This window comes from Chiloscyllium plagiosum, chromosome 4 (genome assembly GCF_004010195.1).
Source record: "Chiloscyllium plagiosum isolate BGI_BamShark_2017 chromosome 4, ASM401019v2, whole genome shotgun sequence".
Taxonomy (NCBI): domain Eukaryota; kingdom Metazoa; phylum Chordata; class Chondrichthyes; order Orectolobiformes; family Hemiscylliidae; genus Chiloscyllium; species Chiloscyllium plagiosum.
Genome location: NC_057713.1, coordinates 65,548,444 through 65,571,437, shown reverse-complemented (window position 1 = coordinate 65,571,437; position 22,994 = coordinate 65,548,444). Strand labels below are relative to the sequence as shown.

The 22,994-nt window shown below is 38.6% G+C and overlaps 1 protein-coding gene across 2 annotated transcripts in view; it reads left to right on the top strand.

Moving 5' to 3' along the window:
* Nucleotides 1–22,994, top strand: part of atp6v1h (ATPase H+ transporting V1 subunit H) — a 179,224-nt gene that overhangs the window by 129,698 nt on the left and 26,532 nt on the right. For both annotated transcript variants that reach the window (XM_043688329.1, XM_043688327.1), the window contains 2 exons: nt 11,800–11,992; nt 16,991–17,169. In XM_043688329.1, the coding sequence (XP_043544264.1) occupies nt 11,800–11,992; nt 16,991–17,169 (372 nt within the window). The remainder of the gene's footprint in view (nt 1–11,799; nt 11,993–16,990; nt 17,170–22,994) is intronic.

The window sequence follows — 22,994 nt, the reverse complement described above, 5'->3', positions numbered from 1 at the left end:
AGTGAGCTGATGGCTATTTGATTGGCATCCATTTATTGGCAGTCATATTTCATCCAGCTGATGAGCCATTCTGAACCAATTGACAGTCCAGTTACCGCCAAACTAATTTGGAGTGGATTGTGTCAAGCTTGCCCTGACTTCAAAGCCAACAGCAGAATTCCTCCTACCCTTCCAGTTTCATGAATGGGCCAATTTCAAGGACCATGGAATCTGTTCTGTATTTTCACATTTTGATAACTTTATTATATTTAATATATCTTGCTTTCACTTCAGTACATAATTCTGTCAAAAGATTGTCTATCATTTCTAACCGCTCATGTAAGTTGCAAACTCTATCCTCAGGTACAAATCCTCTATTTTGAAATTCCCTTCTATAGTTATGATCAGTATTTAATTTTCTCTCCAATATATAGAGTAAAAGTAGAAATTTGCCACTTAAACTACTTTGGACCGTATTATATTCTACAAATGTCATAAACTGGGAATTATTTAAATCATGGAAAAATCACTGAAAAGACTAAGTGCTTACAGTGGCTAAGAGCGTAAATTTGTATTTTGTACAATTTTTTTTTTCTGTGGCTTCTAAGTGGCATTTAACTTAAGTCTACAGTTTTTAAAATTCTGTTCCCAGCCCCATTTCCTCTAACTTCTCCAAGCCATTACATTGATCTCCAAGGTTCATGCATTCCAAAGGTTGGAGAAACCAAAAGTGAATGCATTGATGCACCAGCCAAAGTACGTAGATCCTCTGAATAATGGCACAGTCGTGCCATTTAGAGAAAGCCTTGGTTCCCAGTATTAAGCAGGTTCTTTAAGAAGATCTCCAGAGGAAGAGTAATTGGGTTTGCTTACAAAGCAGCTGAAAACAGTTCCTCACGAAGTGAGTCAACTAGGAGCATATAAAACCAGTATGATCTATGATACATTGAGTGTTAAGGGAGGTAGAGAAAGAGGTGGCCTTTTCTAACATTGGTGAAAGTGAGGACTGCAGATGCTGGAGATCAGAGCTTAAAAATGTGTTGCTGGAAAAGCGCAGCAGGTCAGGCAGCATCCAAGGAGAAGGAGAATCGACGTTTCAGGCATCCTTCTCCTTGGATGCTGCCTGACCTGCGCTTTTCCAGCAACACATTTTTAAGCCCTTTTCTACCATTTCCAATCTCCTGGAATTGATACTTGTTCTTGTAGTATGGAGAAGACACAGTAAATAACTAGCTTCTAAATTTTGCTTTACTATCAGTTGCTATAACTAATAGAATATATAAAAATGTGAATGAATACATTAAACTAATGAAGTAGTTATTAAAAATAGTTAAAGGATAGTAGGACAGGCGATGTCACAGTTGCAACATGTAGAAGTTCCTGAATGAAAGTTTCATCGAGCAAAGATGTCTATGGCAAATGTTTGAAGTTCAAGCAACTTCAGCTCAGTTTTATCTGAACTACAGGTATTGCAGTCAGATCCTGATCCTCACCGAACGAGTTAGGGAACTGGAACTGGAGTCTATGGCAAATGTTTGAAGTTCAAGCAACTTCAGCTCAGTTTTATCTGAACTACAGGTATTGTAATACATCAAGGAGGGCAAAGTTACCTGTATTATTTACACCAGGAGACAGTAAAACACCTTAGACTTGGGTAATCTGATTTTTGTTTCCTGTTCACAGACAGGAAGGTGTAACTGAGAGACTGGTTAAGGAACCCAGAATGGGGTTGGGGGGGCAGGTTGATGGAGCCTGTCTTTACAATTGTCCAACATATTTGAGATTCTATAAGCTTATCTGAGTGAGAGTAAGGGCTTGCAAGATGGGTGAGCTAACTGGTTGTGACACAGGGAAACCATTCAAGAGGGAGAATGAGAGAAATGTGATAATGGCAGGCTTAATTTAGTTAAAGGGACAAACATAGTTCTCTGCAACAAGGAGCATAATTCCAGACTGTACATTGCAAATTGAGCTGCTGTTTAGAACCAATGAGGGGGAGGATCCAATCATCATGGTCCACACAGCATCCCCACAGTCACCGTCATGGGTCACCGCATCCCCACAGTCAGGAAACCGGCCCTTCGGTCAAACAGGTCACACTGACCCTCTGAAGAGTAACTTCCCCCAGACCCATTCCATTATCCTATTACTCCACATTTACTCCTGATTTATGCATCTGACCTGTGCATCTTTGAATTGTGCGAGGAAACAGGAGTTCCCGGAGGAAACCCATGCAGACATGGGGAGAATGTGCAAATTCCACACAGACAGTCGTCTGAGGATGGAATTAAACCCTGGTCCCTGGCGCTGTGAGGCAGCAGTGCTAACCACTGAGCCACTGTGCCAATGATGTGGAAAGGATCAAGGGAAATGTGCCAAATTTAGACTCAGAAGCTCAAAAGTCAAAATCTCTAATTTGTACTTGGTTCATGTGTGTTTAGATGGGGTGATTAGAGATGAATGTGTGAACCTAAGATAAATGGGAGTAATGGGTCTTGGTTCATAGGTCACTATGCCACAACTGGAGAAAATCAAATCTGTAATGATGGGGTGGTCTGCACCTGAATCATGCTGGGGCCAGTGTTTTTGTAAGCCATGTAATTATGGAAATCAGAATTTTAAATTCTATGATGGGGGGCAGGGAATTAAATTGAAGATGAATCTAAGTAGAGTCAAAGCCAGAGAGTTTTTAACAAGGAAATAAGGGTCTGAATCTAAGAATAAACCAACAGGTTAGACTAAAATTTACATTAAGTGCAAATGAGTGACGGTAAGAGCTTTATTTTTGAATACACATAGCACTTAACTGAGAGCAAAGATGCAGCTGCAGGTTAGTGTAGATGTGAACATGCATCTTAGAATACAGGATTTTTAGGAATTAACTTGAAACTTGGAAAACATGATTCCGTTAGATGATGGTATTGGTACAGTATGATGCATGTTCAGGAAGCCAAAATATAGAAATGGTTTGGGTAGAAATGACAAGAAGTTGCTTTTTGGAAGTGATGCACGAGTCCTTAAAGAGAAGACATAGGATAGGGTGAAGCATAAAGAAAGAATGAGAACCTGCCTAAAAGACAATTTTAAAAAACACAATGAGCAAACAAAAAAGGAAAAAAGAGAAACCTAGCCATAAATATAAACACAGTTAGATCTCTGCAGATGTTTGAAAAAAAGTTAAGAATTGATCTTTGGTCAAATAAATAGTGAGACTGGGAAATTAGTGGTGGAAAAGGTAGATGTACGGACTTATGCCGTAGATCAGTCATGATCTCACTGAATGACTAGACAGGCTTGAGCTGAATGGCCACCACCTCCTGTTCCTATTTTAAATAAGAAAATAGCAGATAAATTGAAACAGTGTTGTTGAATTGACTGTCAGTATAAAGGATATAGTAGCATCCCAGAATCAACAAAAAAAATCAGGAATTGGGAAGAACCGAGGAACTCTGGGGAAAATCACAATTATTGGAGGAGTATTAATAAATCAGAATTGCAGTCTGACAGCTCCCCATGTTCTGGTGGGCTTCATGCTCGGGTCTTAAAGTGCCAAGTGCAATAGTTAATGCATTGATTTTAATTTTCTAAACATCCTTGATTTGAGACAGTTCCATTAGATTGAAGGATAGTGAGTATAAATTTTATTCAAAAAGGGGACAAGGAGGGAAACTAAGCCATTTAGCTTAACAGCCGTCAGATTGAAAATAAAATAAATTACACCAAGGCACTCAAAAATTTGTTAATCAGGCAGATTTGACATGGTTTTGAAAATAGACACTCTGTTTAACTCCTTTTTTTGAAGACATGCTGTGTGTGAAAATACTGCACCTAGATTTCCAGATAAGGCATCAATTCAGGTTATTGGGGGTAAGTAAAAGCTCACTATATAGTAGTAGTAGATTGGCATTAATAGAAGATTAGTCAACTAACAGGAAATAGAGTAGGCATAAATAGGACTTTAAGGTTGGCAAATGAATAAATTTATGTCCCACTGGGATTAGTGTAGGATTTTCAACTATTTACAATTTGTATATCTGATTTGAATGAAGAGAAGGAAGATATGATTGTCATTTTGTCTGATGACACACATAAAGAGGAAAGTAAGTTGTGTCGAGGACCTGAAGCTACAAAAATAAAGGAAGATTAGGTGAATGGGCAAAGATGTGGTAAATGGAGCATAATGTGTGAAGTTGTCCATTTTGGCAAGAAGTGTTTTTTTTCAGATCTGAGTGGTGAGAGATGGCAGAACTCTGGAGATGTTCAGAGATCTGGGTATCCTTGAGTGAATCACAAAGGTTAGTCTGCAGGTCCAGCAAATATGACTTGATTAAAGCATACAAAATTTCTTCCTCCTCTCCTCCCAGAATTGGGAACTAAGGGTTGCTGTTTACAATCCGGAGAACAACTATTTAAGCAGATTAGATGAACCTTTTGGAATATTGTTTGAAATGCTCCTCTGAAAAGGTAGTGGAGGCAGAATCCTTGAATATTTTTAAAGGCAGCGGTAGGTACTAAGATGAACGATACCAGTAAGCAGGAATACAGATTTAAGGTTATAATTGGATCTGTCAGAATTTATTGAATGGCGCAGTAAGCTTGGCTGAGTGGCGTACTCGGCTCATTTGTATGATAAAAGTTTGAAGCATGCTATTAACATCGAAATGTACTCTGCGTCAACTTGTTCTACTGTCTGTCTCAACAGGCAGTGGCTCTCCCTTACTTTCCCCACTCTTAAGGATTTGATTTAATTGTACTTTAAATGCTCATTAAATTCATTGTAGGAAGGTTGAGCTCTTGTTTAACTTTATAAATTTGCTGTTAGCAGTGTGATAACATTTTTGATCAAATTGAACAACAAAAATACAAAGGTGGTGATTGACCAAAGGATTGAGAATATTTCAAAAGATGCCAAAAAGAGAAGATAAACCTTCATGAGAAGATGCAAGTAATAGCAAGACAGACAGAGCTTCTTGAAGATATTAAAAGGAAGAGAAGTTAGCATAGGCATAGATAATGAAAAACAAGAAAATGGTAGAATTGAATAAATACTTTGCATTAGTTTTCATAGTAACAGATGCAAGTAATAATATTCCAAAATTATGAAATAATCAAGGATGAAAAGATGCAGAAGAAATAAATACATTATAGAAGTACTGGACAAACAAATGAGGATAATTCCTCAACACCTGATGGGCTACATCCTAAGGTAGGAACAGTAGCTACAGAGATAGTGAATGTACTGGGAGTAATCTTCTAAGAAGTTTTTACGTTCTGAGGAGAGTTCCAGAGGATTGGAAAACTCTATGTAACACCTTTATTTATTTGACAGGGAAGTGTGATAAAAATATCTATAGGCCAATTGGCCTAATGTCTTGTTATTGGGTAAGTGTTAATCTATTACAAAGGATGTAATAAAACATTTTGTTCCAAATGGTATGATCAACAATCAGCATGGCTTCAAGAAGGGGAAGTAATGCCTGACAAATTTACTAGAATTCTTTTGAGACAGTAGCAAGCAGGACAGAAAGCAGAAGCAGTGGATGTAACTTTGATTTTCAGAAGACATTTCAGATTCCACATATTAGACTATTTACAATAAGCACTCATAGTATTGGAGGTAGTATATTATTGTGTATAGAAGATTTGCTAACTAATAGATAGATAAAAATAAGTAGTGAGGCGTACCTTTAGAATGACAATCTGTAACAAGTGGAGTGTCACAGATTGGTGCATGGGGCTATGTTAATGACTTGGATGAATGTACTACTGCCAAGTTTGCAGATGACATTAAAATAGGTCGGAAGGCACGTTAAGAGTATAGTTGTCTGCAGAGAGATTCAGACTGATCAAACGAGTGGGCAAGCACTCGGCAGAATATAATGTGAGAAAATATAAAGTTAGTAATTCGGCAGGAGAACATAAGTTGGATATTACTTAATTGGAAAAAGATTGCAGAAGTTACAGAATAGGAGGATTTGCGCATCTTTGTGCATGAGTCACAAAAAAGCTTGTGCCCCACTTCTGTGGGTAATAGGGAAGGTAAATGCTCATCCTCCTCCATCTAGGACAATCCAACCATCCCAGGAATCAATCTGTAAGCATCTGTTGCATTCCTGTATGGTAAGTACTTTCTCCTTCAGAAAAGAGATCTAGAACTGTACATCATACTCCAGGTGCAGTCTCAGTAGTATTCTGTACAGATGAAGCAAGACCTTTATTTTGCTCCTGTACACCTATCCTCTTGCAATAAAGGCTGACATACTGGTTTGCTTCTTGTACCTGCATATAGTGCTATGATTTATGAACAAGAACACCAAGTCCCTTGTCTATCAATGTTCTTCAATTTTGCATGATTCAAGAAACACCTCACCTCTTGGTAGGAGAAACATAAATAAATAATCTCTCAGCACTTGAATTTCATTTGCAATGCTCTTAACCTGCTTAAAGCTTCTTCACACCATTGTCATGGTTCACATTCAGCTCTGCTAGCTATATGCTCCAAAAAAAACAACTGGTTAGACTTACTTTCACTTCATTAAGCCATATTGATTGTGCTCAACAAGACAGTTATTTTTTGAAGTACGAGATTAGTGGATATTTATAATAGATCCCAGTAATTACCCTTCTGATGTCAAGCTAACAGATCTATAGTTCACTGTTTCCTCTCTCCTTCCTTTCTTAAACATTGGGGTTAAACTTGCAATCTTCTAATGTTCAGTACCATTGCAGAGTTAATAAAATTTTGAAACATTATCACCAATTCATCTTCTATCTTTATAACCATTTTTCTTAAACATTCTTTAATGTAATTGGTTTCTTGAAATATTGTTCCAGAAAATACTGTCAAACACAGCATGAAATTATTCTCCCAAAGCATAGATGCAAGATAGATTAACTCAGTCATGCAGTGTGAAATGGCCCTTGATCACTTCATTCTCCTTACTATATGAACTTTTGATTTCCTGATTTATTCCAAGCTCTAAATTACCACTGCTGTTTGGTAGACATTAAATTACTTGGAGAAACATTTGATGACGCTTGCTGTATCTTGATTCCATCCAAACAGATATTATGTCCTTTTCATCAGATTGAAGATTCTCGCCCGCTCTTCTCGCCCCTCCCCTCTCTGTTCCATGTTGTCAGCTAGCTACTATTGCTCTTTACCTGTCCTTCCTAAATATTCAATACCTTTTAAATATTGATTTTCTGGTCTTGGTCACCCTGCATCCACATTTCTGTAAAGCAAATAAAATCATACTCCTTTATTTTAATCTTATGCCTGTCTTATGATTTCTTTTATCGTGTCTCTTTCCTATTTCTTAATCCTAAATTTTAATTGCTTAATTTGATAGGGCCAATAATCTTATCATCCACCAAGGTCCTACCTATTACCGGACTGTTTACAATCTCACCAACTTAGAGAGCAAAACTATCTTGAATTGAAGGTGCTTGAAGGGAACCAAAAAAAAATGTAGCAGTGTTACCTCCTTGAGCTTTAGGTTGTCATTTATTACTCTCATCTGTTCTCTTTTGAAATTTGTGATTAATTTACTCCTAGTGGACAAGCATTGTAGGCTCCAACAGTACCCTACACTGGAATTTTTAAAATCTTGCTCTTAGAAAAGATTCTGAATTGATGACACTCCATCACTGATGTCTTTCTTATATTTTATAGAACATCTCCACTCAACCTGACATTTATCTTCCAATGCCACTGCAGAAGTATTGCTATTATCTGAGGATTGGATTTTGACAGATGAATTGCAATCCTGACATGATTGGGTCAAGAGAATTCCTTGGCAATCTTCCCATCTGCATTCTATTAACATATTAGACAGGGCAAGTGCCGAGTAATGAATGTAGTCGAAAGTCCTGGCAAGTCCATGTTGAGGGTCCAATTCAAGTTAATAAAAAAACCTGTAGTGATGGAATGCGAAATGCTTTGACAAGTCATCTCATTAAAGTAATTTTGAAAATCAGAATAGAAGTAAATATTTAGCACATTTGAAGCAAAGATTGATTGAGATCTGAACATTGATAAATATCTAGAAATATGCAGCATTTTACATTGTGTTTGATTGTGTACATCACAATTTTTGTTTTGGATATGTTGCTGAAGTGTGACATTGACCGGCAAGATGAGATTTACTGACACCACAACACTATGCAGACTGCAAATAGGGCCTACAAAATATTTTAATCAATAAAACCTAAAATTTAGAATATGGATTAAGAACAGAAAAAGACACACTAAAACAACGGTAGCTAAAGGAAATACAGTAGGACAAACTCGCATCACGATTGAAGTAGACACATTGAAACAGTGCCTGAGTTTCTCTATTTAGGTCATTTGGTACTAATGACAAATTATGTGGTGCAGCAACAGGGATAGATAGCTGGAAGTAATTTTGTGAAGATGTGTTCACAGCAAGAAAACTCAACGAATGCATACTAAGATTGTATGCTAAAAGTTCCATACGTAGGCGATAAGATAAATTTGAGGTACTTGAAATTGCAAGCAAAGAAGTAAGTTTTGGTTTAAAAAACAAGTAACATCAAGGAAAGGTGTATTTTGGACTTATATCCAAAATACATCAAAGTTGAAAAGCCACAAAGTGGAGTGTAAAGTGGAATGGGGTTAGTGAATGATTGATGTCTTTAACTGGTTGCTAACAAGCAGCAGCATCTGCTGACTCATTCAAGAGTCTTCAAATCCTAAATATTTCTACCCCTCCACTCCCTGCATAATGGAATTATTAAGCTTATATTTCTTCCTTGCTTTTCTTCTGAAAGCATAATTTCACTTCCTTTTTCTTTGTAACTGTAATCACGCTGCCAATTTCACTTTGTCCTGTTGAAATGTATGCTGAATACCCTACATTTCATTGTGAAATAAATTTAAATATACCTAAAGCTTGTTTTTATCCTTTTGTGGGTTGTGGGTGTCACTGGTTAGCTATCTTTTGTTGCCTTTGAGAGGGTGTTAAGCTGCCATCTTGAACAGCTGTAGTCCATCTGCTTTATGTAGACCCTCAATGATGTTGGAGTGAAGAGTTCCAGGATTTCGAACCAGTGGCACTGAAGGAATGGCAATCTATTTCTAAGTTAGGATGGTGAATTGCTTGGAGTGGAACTTACAGGTGTTCCCATGTATCTGCTGCCTTTGTTCTTTGCGATGGAAGTTATTTGGAAGTACATCTTGCAGGTGACACAAGTTGCTGCTGCTGAGTTGGTGGTGAAGGGAGTGGATGCTTATAGATTTGATGCTAATCAAATGGATTGCTTTGTCCTAGATTGTGTCAAGCACAGCATTGTGCACTCCAGACAATTGGGCAGTCAGGAGTGAGTTACTGTCTGTTAGTATTCCTAGCCTTTGACCTGCTCTTGCAACCATTATTATGTGGCTTGTCCAGCTTAGTCTGAAGTGCTGGGGCCATACAGAACTGTACTCCAGTAAACTGCAATCTCCTGGCTCAGCAGATCCCCCACTTAAACATTATGATCAGATGAGGAGATTAACCTTGATTCAATAGAGACTGCAGGAGACAGTATTAACCTGGTGAATTGCAACTTTCCTGAGTGTTCGTGGAGAAATTAGTGATGGTAAGGCCATCATGTTTGGTAGCATCATCAGGTTGACATTGTCTTCTGCAGTCACCATTGAATCAAGATTAATCCCCTCATTGAATAATGTTTGAGTAGGGGATCTGCTGAGCCATGAGGTTGCAGATTATTGGGGCACAGTTCTGCTGTTAATGGCCCCAGCACCTTGTAGATGCCCAGTCTTGAGCTGCTAGATCTATTTGAAGTCTGTCTCATTAGCAAGGTGATAATGCTGCACAATATGATGGAGGGTATTTTCAATGTGAAGGTGGGATTTTGTGTTCACGAGGATTATGCAGTGGTCGCTCTTTCTGATATTGTCATGGACTGATATGTCTGCAGCAGATTAATGAAGATGAGGTTAAGTATGTTTTTCCCTATTTGTGGTTACTTGCCACCTGATGCAGACTCTGTTTCACAGATAGGTCCTTTAGGACCCGATTGGCTCTATAAGTAGTGCTGCTGCCAAGCCACTCTTGGCCTTGAAATCTCCCACCCACAGCACATTCTACACTCTTGCCATTCTCTGCTTCCTCTAAGTGTTGTTCAATGTGCACTGTTCTGATTCATCAGCTGAGGGAAGTAGGTATGTGATCATCAGCAAGAAATTTTTTGTTTCTTGTCTTCTGGTTAAACACGTTATTCATGAAGTCCAGATTCAATTTTGAGAATTCCCAGATCAACACTATCCCAACAGTATACCACTGTGCCACCACCTCTGCTGGATGTAGCAGGTCACAACCAGGAATGCTAATGGTGGTGTCTGGGAAGTTGTCTGTAAGGTAGGTTTCTGTGAACAACTGAATTGCTGTGCTCTTCCAGCACCAGGCAGCAACGTCGGATGCTGCCTGAATTGCTGTGCTCTTCCAGCACCACTAATCCAGAATCTGGTTTCCAGCATCTGCAGTCATTGTTTTTACTTTCTGTGAACAACTAACTAGTCAGGCTGTTACCTGACTGGTCTGAGACAGCTGTCCTAGTTTTGACATTAGTGGAGGACTTTGCAGGGCCAACAGGACTGTCATTGTTACAGTTGTGCATGGTGTTTAGGTTAGTGTCAAGTGTTTTGTCCTGTCTCATTTCTTTAGGACTTAATTGATGCAACGCTTGCTGGGCCTTTGCAAAAGCCAGTTTAGAGTCTGCTGCATTGCTGTAGCTCTGGAGTTGCATGTAGTAGAATGGCAGATTTCTTTCTCTGAAGCACTTGAGTGAACCTGATGAGCTGTTCTGAATATCAGTTATTGTTTGATTCTTAATTCCAGATTTATTTTTTATTGAATTCAAATTGCACCATCTGCCATGGTAGGATTTTGAACCCACGTCCTTAGAACATTAGCTGAGTTTCTGGATTAATAGTCTAGTGATAACATCAATGGTTATTCATGTGATGAATGCACTTTATAGTAATTGAGTCATTGATTTTGTAGTGGCTGTTTCTAAGTTAGGGAGGGGCTGGCTGGTTTAATGGACATTACCAGTTAAAAACAGGAACACTACCTATTAGTGCAAGTTGTTATTACATGGGCTAGCTCTGTGGAAATGGAATCTGCTCCATGTCAAAGAAACTAAGAAACAGTTGACAGTTATTCAGCCCCATTTTCCCCCATTCCCATGTCAGAGGTACAGCGTAGTGGCTGATCATGGTTTTGTGAACCCAACTTTTAAAGACGGCTGCCTGCCATTCAGATTTTCAGTCTAAATTAGGTGAGTTAGGTTGAGAGTTGGGCTGGTGACTAGGCAAGAGGCTGCCTCATGCTCAACTAATTGATTTTCAATAGTACATGTTTTGATTTGATTTTTTTGTAATGTAAGAATTTTTGCTTTGAATCCATTTGGTTTGCATTATACAATTCAGGAAAGTCTGGCAAAGATCAGATTAAAAGGTTCATAATTGCTTTGTCTGGATTATTGTTTTGGGTTATTATTTCATACCAATGGCAAGAAAATGATGTAGGATGTGAATAGACATGTTAGTTAAAGGAGACACATGATACAGAAATATGAGCTGATAAAATAGTTTGATTCAATTTTTCTGCAGCATTTTAGATTCAAACTTCAGTTCTGATTTCCAAACTTCAGTACAGGGGAGGGTTGCACACTGGGTTGAAAAGTCATTCTGAACAGATTTTTACTTGTTTTAGATCAAAAATTCTATTTGATAATGTGGCAAGGATTATTTCAAATTTTTCTTTTCACTCCCACTCCTACCCGACACAGCATTATAGCTGTTATAAACAACAAATGTGGCTTCCAGCTGCAGTATCAGATGATCTTCTCCTTCTGGTTACTGGCCTTCAGTCCACAACTGTGTGAATATCTGCGCAGATTGAACATCGTTCCAGCCCTATCAGATATTCTCCAGGAATCTGTGAAAGAAAAGGTTACCAGAATTATTCTGGCAACATTTAGGGTATGTATGCAAATCATTTTAATAGATTGCACTCTTGTCATTAAATTCCAGTAATTTTTATTGTTAAACATTTCTGGAATGGCTATGGAATATATATCTTGTCATGGCTGATCAAGTAGTTAACATCAGATTGTTGAAGCCTTTTAAAAGTTTCACAATTTGAAGTTAAGATTCGTTCCAGAAATGTGTTATTCATTTCATTGAGCTTGTCTGCATAGATTGTCATTTTTTGGATAAGCCGGTGCTTAAACCTTGTTCTATCTATTGTAGTTCAGTGCTAACATGTATTGATATTATAAATACAGTGCAGCAGGAGTGAAAACAATGGCATCGATCATTTTATAGCATTCTGTGGATTCTATAAGAGTTCCAATGGACTGTAGGGTAGCTAATGGAACTCTACTTTTTTTTGAGGGAGGGATAAAATGGGGAATTAACGGTGGGTTAGCCTGACATTGGTGGGAAAAATTCTGGAGTTGTGCAGGAATAGAATTGGTCCAAGTCAGCATGGATTCATGAAGTGGAAATCGTGCTTGACAAATCTAGAATATTTTGAGAATATGACCGGTAAAGTAAACAGTTTTTTTGAAGCAGTAGATGTTGTTTATCTAGACTTTCAAAAGATCTTTGACATCTTCCACAGAAGAGATTAGTGTTGAAAATTAAAGCACTGTTAACTGAGGTAATGTATTGACGTGGATAGAGAACTGGTTGGCAAACAGGAAGCTGAGAGTTGTAATAAATGGGTCCTTTTCAGAGTGGTAGGCAGTAACAAGTGGGGTGCTGCAGGGTTCAGTGCTGAGAGCTCAGCTGTTTCCAATATAAATAAGCAAATTTGATGAAGGAATTGGAAGCAATATCTCCAGATTTGCAGAGGGCACTAAGCTGGTTGGCAGTGTGTGCTGTGAGGAGTTTGCTGAGAGGCTGCAGGGGGACTTAGACTGGCTGGCCGAGTGGGCAAATACTTAGCAAATGAATATAATTTGGATAAATGTGAGGTTATCCACTTTGATCACAAACAGGAAGGCAAATTATTATCAGGTGGCAGTTTAGGAAAAGATGAGATGCACCGAGATCTGTGTATCATGGTAGAATGGTCACTGAAGGTTGGTGTGCAGGTGGAACAGGCACTGAGGAAACCTACTGGCATGCTTTCCTTCAGAGCGAGACAATTTGAGTATCGAAGTTGGTGAGGCCATACCTTGAGTATTTGTCCAGTTTTGGCCTTCTAGTCTGAGGAAGGGCACTCTTGCTGTTGACAGTGTCTAGCGAAGGTTCACCAGACTGATTCTGGGATGGCAGGACTGACGTGAGCAAAGACCGGATTGACTGGACTTATAATCACTGGAATTTAGAAGAATGAGTGGTGGTTCATCATAGAAACATACAAAATCCTGATGAGCCTGAACAGGCTTGATTGGGAAGAATGTTACCACTGTTGAGGAAGCCCAAAACAAGGGCTAAGTCATTCAGGACAGAAGAAGAATTTATTCGGTGGATTGTGAACCTGTGGTAGAAGCTGTTTAGGTCAGTTCATTAGATATATTCAAGAGGCAGCTGGACATGGCTCTTGTGGCTAAAGGGGTCAAGGGGTATGGGGAGGGGGCAGGAATGAGATCCTGAGATTCCATGATCATATTGAATGGTGGTGCAGACTCGAACAGCTAAATGGCTATTCCTGCACCTGTTTTGTTTCCTGTTTGTTTCATGAAGATCTTGAACTTTGTAAAGTCATATTTTTGTCCCTGCTTCAGTTAGATATGCTTTTGGTTTATAATGGTAACATTATAACATTTTTAAATTTCATTTTTGGCTTTTTTTAGATTTAGTTCAGATCATTTAGGTTCTTTTATATTTTTGGTAGTTTCATTGGATAGTTCTCAACTCCACAATTTCAGAAGTCATAGAGTCATTATCTGCAACAAACTTTGTTTGAACCAGCATGCTTGATAAACCTGCAAAAATTATAAACCCACAAATACAGTAAATCTTATTGTATTATTCAGTCTAATGTGACTGTAGGTTTTGTTTATCTCCATATAAACCATCGAATGGCTGCATGAAATATCAATAGTATATTCCATTTTGAGTCGATTTCTCCTCAAATACTCCAATCTACTGTGAAGACCAAATAGTCAGTTGAGGGTGAGAGTGAAAAGGTTCTCTGTCGGTAAATTTTACTTAAGGCAAAATTGCATTATTATTTGTGATTTATGCTGTTAATAAAGAAAGAGTGTGTATGACCCTTGCATTACATTTCTATTACTTACTGTGCATTTTTACATTGATTATGTGGACTTGATTATCCACGGTATTTGATTAACTAGCGCATTCCTGGCCCCATAGGTGCCAGTTATTAAACCGCTGTATTTTCACTTTAATTTGGGAAATTGTTTTCTAACTCCGGTAACTGTTTCAATATGTTTCTTTTATGTTTCCACTTTTAAGATCTCCCTTCAAAAGCAGGAAGATACCATAAAATGTCTCTTTTCAGGTTTTAATTTTGCTTGATTTTAAATGAACAAGTAAATAACCTAATGGTGACATAATGCTTAAACTCTATCAAACTGTACACTATGTATTCCATAAGCCATTTTAAGCCTGCAATCTTTAACCACCTTTAAACATCAGTCAAAACCAGTTAACAGCATTCACCTGGACATGTCTGCAGTCTCCCTTTTAAAAGTTCTAATCACTATTATCAGTACCAGAGGAAATATGGTTGCTTCAGCAATAAGCAGAATTTGAAGTCATTGTAAAATGTGTTGACTTACATGCTTCCAAAAGAAACTTTTGGAGGTGTCGTTGGACTGGAGTGACCAAGTCAGAAATCACACAATGTATCATCGTCCCAACAGGTTTATTTGAATTCACAATCAAATTTTCCACTTTGGGTGCAGTTGAAGTCTGGATACATTGGGCCCACAATTTATTTGGTTTGGACCGTGTCCTCCACCTTTTTAAGCAACTGGATCCTGTATTAATGCACAGTGGCAGCAGTGTGTACAATGTGCAAGGTGCACCTCACTAAAGTTGCTTTTGGCAGCACATTTTCAAAGTCTTGACATATACCATGTAGAAGCTGAAGAGCGATAGAGCCATGGGAATACTACCACTAGCAAGTTTGCCATCCTGACTTAGAACTAATATTCTGCAGCTGCATTGCTATCTCAAAATCATTAAACTACTTTATCAGCAGTGGTGAAAGTGCTCCTACCTTACAGGGCTGCAGCAGTTAAGGGAGCTCATGATCACCTTTGAGGGCACGTATGGTTGGGCAATACATTATTTACTTGCTGAAAATGCTGACATCTGGTGAAAGAAAAAATCCTCACTGACTCAAACTGGCATTTTAGAATTTACTGAAATTGCCATTTTAAATTTAATACTGTCTTGGTATAATTTGCCATATGATACTTTTTATAAAGCAGCATGTTCTTCACTTGACTGTGAACAGCATGAACGCCCTATTGATATGCAAATGTGCTGGGAGGCAAAATTCTGAATATCTGTCATGCAAAATTTGCACCACTTTGAGCAACAGGACAATCTATCTAAAGGTCGATTTTAAAAAAAAATATTTTTAATAATATCTGCTGAACTTTCATAACTGGGCATTTCTGACAGATTTTAGATTTCAAAAGTGGTGTGTATTCAAAACTGAAGTTAATAGATTGTAGGCTGTTTATGGAATTGAGGGATATGATAGAACAGGTGAAAGGAGATGTAAAAGTTCATCATGGTCTTAATAATGGTGAAGAGTACTCTTACGATGTTCGGAGTGTTTTTATTTTCATGTTAATTGTTTTAATATTTCAGGAACAAATTATTTTCTATGTGATAGACCATTAATGAAAGCAATTGACATTTTGATTACTAAAATGATTATAATCCAATTTCCAATTTACATTGTGATTATCGATTAGTATCAAATTCCTATCAAGTTGATTTTACAGTTATTAAACTAAGTGGAGTACTGAATTGACTTGAAGTTCAAAATAAGTTGAATCAGAAACGACCAAGCTTTTTGATGTGTCTGGCTGTTCAATGCAAAACATGGTCTTGTGTAAGCCACATATAAATTAATTTAACTCCACTTTACATCTGCATGTGCAAACATCTTGTTATTCAGGATTTACGCACTAACCAGGAGCAGCCTATAGGACCACAAACTTTGCTGTTCAGAGTACCCAAATAGAAACTCATGAATTGACGTATGCATCTTCTGAAATAGATGCATCATTTTAGTGAGTGGAACAGTGACAAAACAACATTTATGCATGAATAGCTGCGTGCAAAGAAAATATTAAAAATGTTTCGTAGTGCTAACACAAACTGGAAATTCAAGATCTAGCCGCCATCAAACGTTTGTGTCATGATAACAAAATATTTTAAGATAATTTGATACCTGGGAGAGTTATGTTCAACTTTAAACTTTTAATAAAAAATAATAAATTTGCATTGTGCAAAAGATGATATGGTTTGATTGCAATCAATCAATCTTGATTGTTATGTTTTATACCAGTTATGTTTTCCTGTACCTACACAAATCCCGTAATTGCAAAGTTTTCATCATGATCCATTGACAAGTGATTGTTATTTCAGTTAAATAGGAAATTATTTTCACAAAAGGAGTGCATTCCCTTATTCCTTTTGAGAGATCTTCTTTGCTTTTGAAAGGTTTTTAAGCAAGTGAAATATGTCTTTAAGATTTCTAAAATTAATTTTGGATGAGGGTTGACTGACGAAGTCATAATTATTTCTCTTGTGAAGGATGTGGCTGATTCAGGAGATGTGTATCGAGAGATTGACAGGGTTTTGTTCTGGTGCCATTAGCGATATCTAGATTGCTAATCTAATGTTAGATGATTATAGAATGGGCACAAGTACACAGATTTTTGTAATTTCTTGTATTTATCATGTGCATGTGCAGCATATAGTTTTGATTTGATTTTCTTTTTAAAAATTAAAGTAAAATTTTGAACACTCTTTTAACAGAACCTTCTAGAAAAATCTGCAGAAAGAGAAACTCATCAAGAATATGCACTTGCTATGATTCAGTGCAAAGTCCTTAAACAGTTGGAGAACCTTGAACAGCAAAAGTATGATGATGAAGACATTGCTGATGACATCAAATTCCTTTTGGAAAAGCTTGGAGAGAGTGTCCAAGATCTTAGGTTAGATATGATGGTACCCATCGTTGTCTTTTTTTTAATAAAAAAAAACAAGTTACTCCTAAAAATAGTCCCAACAATCATGTAATTATTATTTGTGGAATGCCTGGATTGTGGCTGACCTGAATGCTCATTTGATGTATTTAACTGCCCTACTAGAGCTGACTTTATTATGACAATAAGTGGAGAAGTTGTTGAATTATGGAACATATCTTTAAATTTTAAATGTTTTTCCTTTATTTTATATACTATAATTCTCATTAAAAGCTGTAGAAGCATTAAGTACAAAAACACAAAACTTAGAATAATGTTTTACAAAACTCTTAACCTGTTTCAACTGGAATATTGTGCCCAATTCTGGATTCTGACCTTTAGGAAGGATAAGAAGATATCAGTGTGTGTGGAAATTAGGTGGCTTTGAGTTGCTTTGCTTTTTGTGGACAAGACTTTTCTGGACAATTTTTGTGATGTTGAGAGATGCTGGTGTTGCAGCTGTAGTGAAACAGCTTGAGAGTGGAGGTTGGCAAACGTGGTGCCACTGTTTAAGAAGAGCGGTAAAGACAAGCCAGGGAACTTATAGACCAGTGAGCCTGACCTCGGTGGTGGGCAAGTTGCTGGAGGGACTACTGAGGGACAGGATGTACATGTACTTGGAAAAGCAAGGACCGAGTCTGGATAGTCAACATGGCTTTGTGCATGGGAAATCATGTCTCACAAACTTGATTGAGTTTTATGAAGAAGTAACAAAGAAGATTGATGAGGGCAGAGCAGTAGATGTGATCTATGTGGACTTCAGTAAGGCGTTCGACAAGTCTCCCCATGGGAGACTGATTAGCAAGGTTAGATCTTGTGGAATACAGGGAGACAAAGAGACCTTGGAGTGCAGATTCATAGCTCCTTGAAAGTGCAGTCGCAGGTAGATAGGATAGTGAAGGCAGCGTTTGGTATGCTTTCCTTTCTTGATCAGAGTATTGAGTACAGGAGTTGGGAGATCATGTTGCGGCTGTACAGGACATTGGTTAGGCCACTGTTGGAATATTGCATGCAGTTCTGGTCTCCTTCCTATCAGAAAGATGTTGTGAATCTTGAAAGGGTTCAGAAAAGATTTACAAGGATGTTGCCAGAGTTGGAGGATTTGAGCTACAGGGAGAGGCTGAACAGGCTGGGGCTGTTTTTTCTCTGGAGCGCGGAGGGCTGAGGGGTGACCTTAGAGGTTTACAAAATTGAGGAGCATGGATAGGACAAATAGACAAAGTCTTTTCCCTGGGGTGGGGGAGTCCAGAACTAGACGGCATAGGTTTAGGGAGAGAGGGGAACGATATAAAAGAGACCCAAGGGGCAACTTTTTCAAGCAGAGGGTGGCACGTGTATGGGATGAGCTGCCAGAGGATGTGGTGGAGGCTGGTACAATTGCAACATTTAAGAGGAATTTGGATGGGTATATGAATAGGAAGGGTTTGGAGGAATATGGGCCGGGTGCTGGCAGGTGGGACTAGATTGGATTGGGATATCTGGTTGGCATGGGCGGGTTGGACCGAAGGGTCTGGTTCCATGCTGTACATCTCTATGACTCTTACAATAGCAATATTTAGAGTCAAACTTGCGTTGCATGGAAGACACTTGCCAAGGAAGTTGTAGATAATATTATGATCACAGGTCTGTACCCTGAAGTAATGTAGATGCTTGGAACATGTAATTCCAAAGTGCTTTTAAAGATGACTGCAACCAAAATGGCTGTCTATAAATTAAGTGAAATATAATCCCTATAACCCTGTATTTACTACCTAACCTGCACATCTTTGGACTGTGGGAGGACACCAGAGCATCCAAAGGAAACCTGTGCAGATACAGGGAGAATATGCAAATTCCACACAGACAATTGTCCTGGTTCAAAAACAGAAATTGCTGTAAAAATGCAGCAGGTCTGGCAACATCAGTGAAGAGAAATCAGAGTTAACATTTTGGGTCCCTTGGAGCAGGTTACCGGACCTGAAACATTTAACTCTGATTGTTCTTTACAGATGTTGCCAGACCTGCTGTACTTTTTTAGCAATTTTTAGTTTCCAGTTTACAGCATCTGCAGTTTTTATTTAGTCGTCCTGTTCCCTGGCGCTGAGAGGCATCAGTACTAACTGCTGAGCCACCGTACTCCTTGGAAGAATACATAAGAACAAGCGTTAAAACATTTTGAGCTTCAAAGGTAACAGTTGAAGAACTATTCCCTGATCATCACTGTTACTGATCGCGATTCTCTCACTCAGTGCTAGAATCAGTCCGCAAAACCTTTTACATTGGCAGTCAAGTCAAGTCTAAAAACACTGGTAGTTTCCATGACAATGGCTACAATATTCAACTAATTGCTCTTGAGCAATTCAGAAACTGATCCATACATATTTCTTAAACTTATCTTTTTGATCCTGTTTCTTATTTCTAATCCTTGTTAGTATTGAGTTACTAATTCATTTCGCATTTAGTAGGTGGTAAACTTTGTTTGCATAAAAACTTGGTTAAATGGGATGCTTTGAAAAGAAGGCCATTTATGCTTGGTATGAAAGAACATGAAAGGAAAGCATAGAATTAAAGAAACTAAAGAATGTTAAAAATAAAGCAAAAGGAAAAAGTATTAAGATAGCTTTGCTGGGAAAAGCAGGAAGTCAGCTCTGTACAGGAACAAATTTAGGCAGCTATGAAACTTAAAAAATTAGTCATTAAGGAGGAACAAAAGCCTTTGACAGATCACTTCAAACTTTAAAGTACCTGCAAGGAAAGACAATAGGGGTTTGAATAGAGTTTACTGATCAAGCAAATGAGGTGGAAAACCATGAGGAATGGGGTTAAGATATAAAACCAGCAGTAATCCGGTTTAGACAAGGACATGAAGTGATGAGTATGTGACCAAATTTTCGAGGATATCGACACTTAATGTCATCAGCCGAGTCAGTACAAGGGCAGTTACATTATTACTATTCTAGTAATGTGATCAGTCAACAAAAGACTAACAAGTTCATCACAAGCACAGCAGGGATGTGGGGAGGACGTCATGTTCATCAGCAGGAGTTTAACTGACATGTTTAATGGGCAAAAACTGTAAAAATGCTGGACATTGAGTGCCATTTTCGGAGTAGTCAGAGAGCATGAGGTTGGTGAGTGCTGGTACTGCCATCCTAAGGTTTTAGAACCTCTACTAGACTAGGGCTTGGTGTCTTGTTACTCTGTAACTGTGGTACTGGAATAAATGTTTAAATAAATGTGCTATACCTTTTAACGGACTGCTTGTAGGAATTTTATTCCAAGCAATTGAATGACTCAAGGAAAGAATCCAGGAATGTTGAGTAGACTTCATTAGGGAGTCCACCCTTATCCACTGATTTGGAGATGCTGATGTTGGATGTGGTGTACAAAGTTAAAAATCACACAACACCAGCTTATAGTCCAACAGGTGTAATTGGAAGCACACTAGCTTTCAGAGCGCCACTCCTTCATCCAACTATCACCTGATGAAGGAGCGATGCTCCAAAAGCGAGTGTGCTTCCAATTAAACCTGTTGGACTATAAGCTGGTGTTGTGATTGTTAACCTTATCCAGTGAAGCTCTCTGGGAGCCTTCGACAATGGGAGAGAGGTATTCACAAAGGAAGTTTGGTCACATGTTTTATTTTAAACAATCGAGGGAGGTAGATCAATAAAGAAATGGAGCCAAGTAATTCCCCAACCCCTCGCTATAGAATTGATGATTTGGTTTATCTCCTGAAACTACAAAAATTAGGAAACCTTGCCCAGAGTTTGGATATATCAATTGATTTGGCAGAGCTAGGTATTGAGGAAGCTAGTAATACTATTACATTGCTTGCCATGAGCAAAGCACCATGTGCTGATGCTATATCACTTGAATTCATCAAGCATGAAAAACCAGGTTCCTGCTGTTTCTGCACAAGCTTCTGCCTCCTGGAAAATCATAACCACTGTTGCAGCATCTCCTTGCTGAGCATCGTGGGAAATGTATTTGCCCATGTTCCCCTCCTTGGATTCTAGATCCTGACTGAATGCGTTCTCAGGATCTGAATGTAGTTTTGGAACTAAAAGGCCTACAATTAACATGAGCTTCTCATACCAACTGTAAAAGCAGTGCCATAAAAGAAAGAGACAACCTTCTGTTTTCTTCATCAGTTTCACCAAGGGATTCAACCATGAGTTAAGATTGTTTTCTAATATTCTTTGGGCTGATGGCTAAGCGAGCATTTATTGTCCATCCCTTATTGCCCTTGAGAAGGTGGTGTGCTTTTTGAAATGTGGTCTGTTTTGAGAAGGTGGACTCAATGTTATTAGGGAGAGAGTTTAAGAGTTTTGACCGGGTGGCAGTGAATGAATGATATAGATTGTAGTTAGTGGTTTAGAAAGTGCTTGTGGGAGCCTTGGTGAATTATGTAGTTTAGTTTATAGATGGTAGAAATTGTTGCTACTTCGTGGTGGGAATGCATGTCTGTGGATGTGGTGCCAATCATTGCAGGTTGCTCTACCCTGGATGGTATCAAGCTTCTTTTAAAGGAACTGCATTCATCCAGGTGGATAGGCAGTATGCCATCACTCTCCTGTCTTGTGCTCTGTGTTTGGATATGCTTTGTGGAGTCAAGAGTTATTATTTCCATGATTCCAACCCTCTGGCCTGTTCTTGTATTAAATGGTTAGTCCAATTCAATTTCTGAAGTGTTGTTTGATAGAACTATTGATGACATCTTTTATCAAGTTACTGATTTTTTACTTCTATATATTAGACTGAAGCCATAATTGACTGTTGTATCTATCCTGTTGATTGTGTGTGGGACAGAACTGGCAGTTTTATACATTGCCATGTGGACCTTTGTACTGTTACAGCACTGGAACAGCTCGTCGAGAAGAGTGGCACATTCAGGAGTACAGGTCTTCTGGACTGTTACTGAAATGTTTCCAGCTGTTTCTTGATCTTGTGGTGAGAATTGAATTGATTGAAGACTAGCCTCTAGAAGTGACTAAATTGATCAGTCACATGGCTCAGTGGTTAGCACTGCTGCCTCACAGCACTAGGGCCCCAGGTTCGCTTCCAGCCTCGACTCTGTGTGGAGTTTGTACATTCTCCCCATGTCTGCATGGGTTTCCTCTGGGTGCACTGGTTTCCTCCCACAGTCCAAAGATGTGCAGGTTAGGTGAATTGGCCATGCTAAATTGCCCATCGTTAGGTGCAGTAGTCAGAGGGAAATGGGTCTGGAGGATCAGTGTGGACTGGTTGGGCTGAAGGGCCTGTTTCCACACTGTAGGGAATCTAATCATTTCTGGCTAAAGGCTTTTGTAAATGCATCAGCTGATCCATGTCTCCCATTAATGACAATGGGGACATTTATAGTGTCACTGCATTCAGTGAGTAACCTAATTGTCCAATACCATTCAGAGTTGGATGTGGCAGCACTTTGGTCTGATTTGGTTTTGGAATCTCACTTTTTTTCGCTGTTTTGGCTTGCATGTATTCCTGTTCTGTAGATTCATTAGATTGATGCCTAACTTTTAAGTATACTTAGTGCTGCTGCTGGCATGTCCTCAAGTATGTTTTTCTCGCTTATTTCTTTCTCTTGGGTTGGTTGGTGTTGGTGTCCCAGAGGTGTTCTCTGAAACGTTACGCAAGTAGGCGGCCTGTCTCCCAAATGTAGAGGAGGCCACATCGGGTGCAGTGGATGCAGTAAATGATGTGTGTGGAGGTGCAGGTGAATTTGTGACGGATATGGAAGGATCCCTCATAGTCCCACAACGCCACACCGGAAGGTGGACTGTTCCACATATCCAAAGAAGAGGCAGGGATAG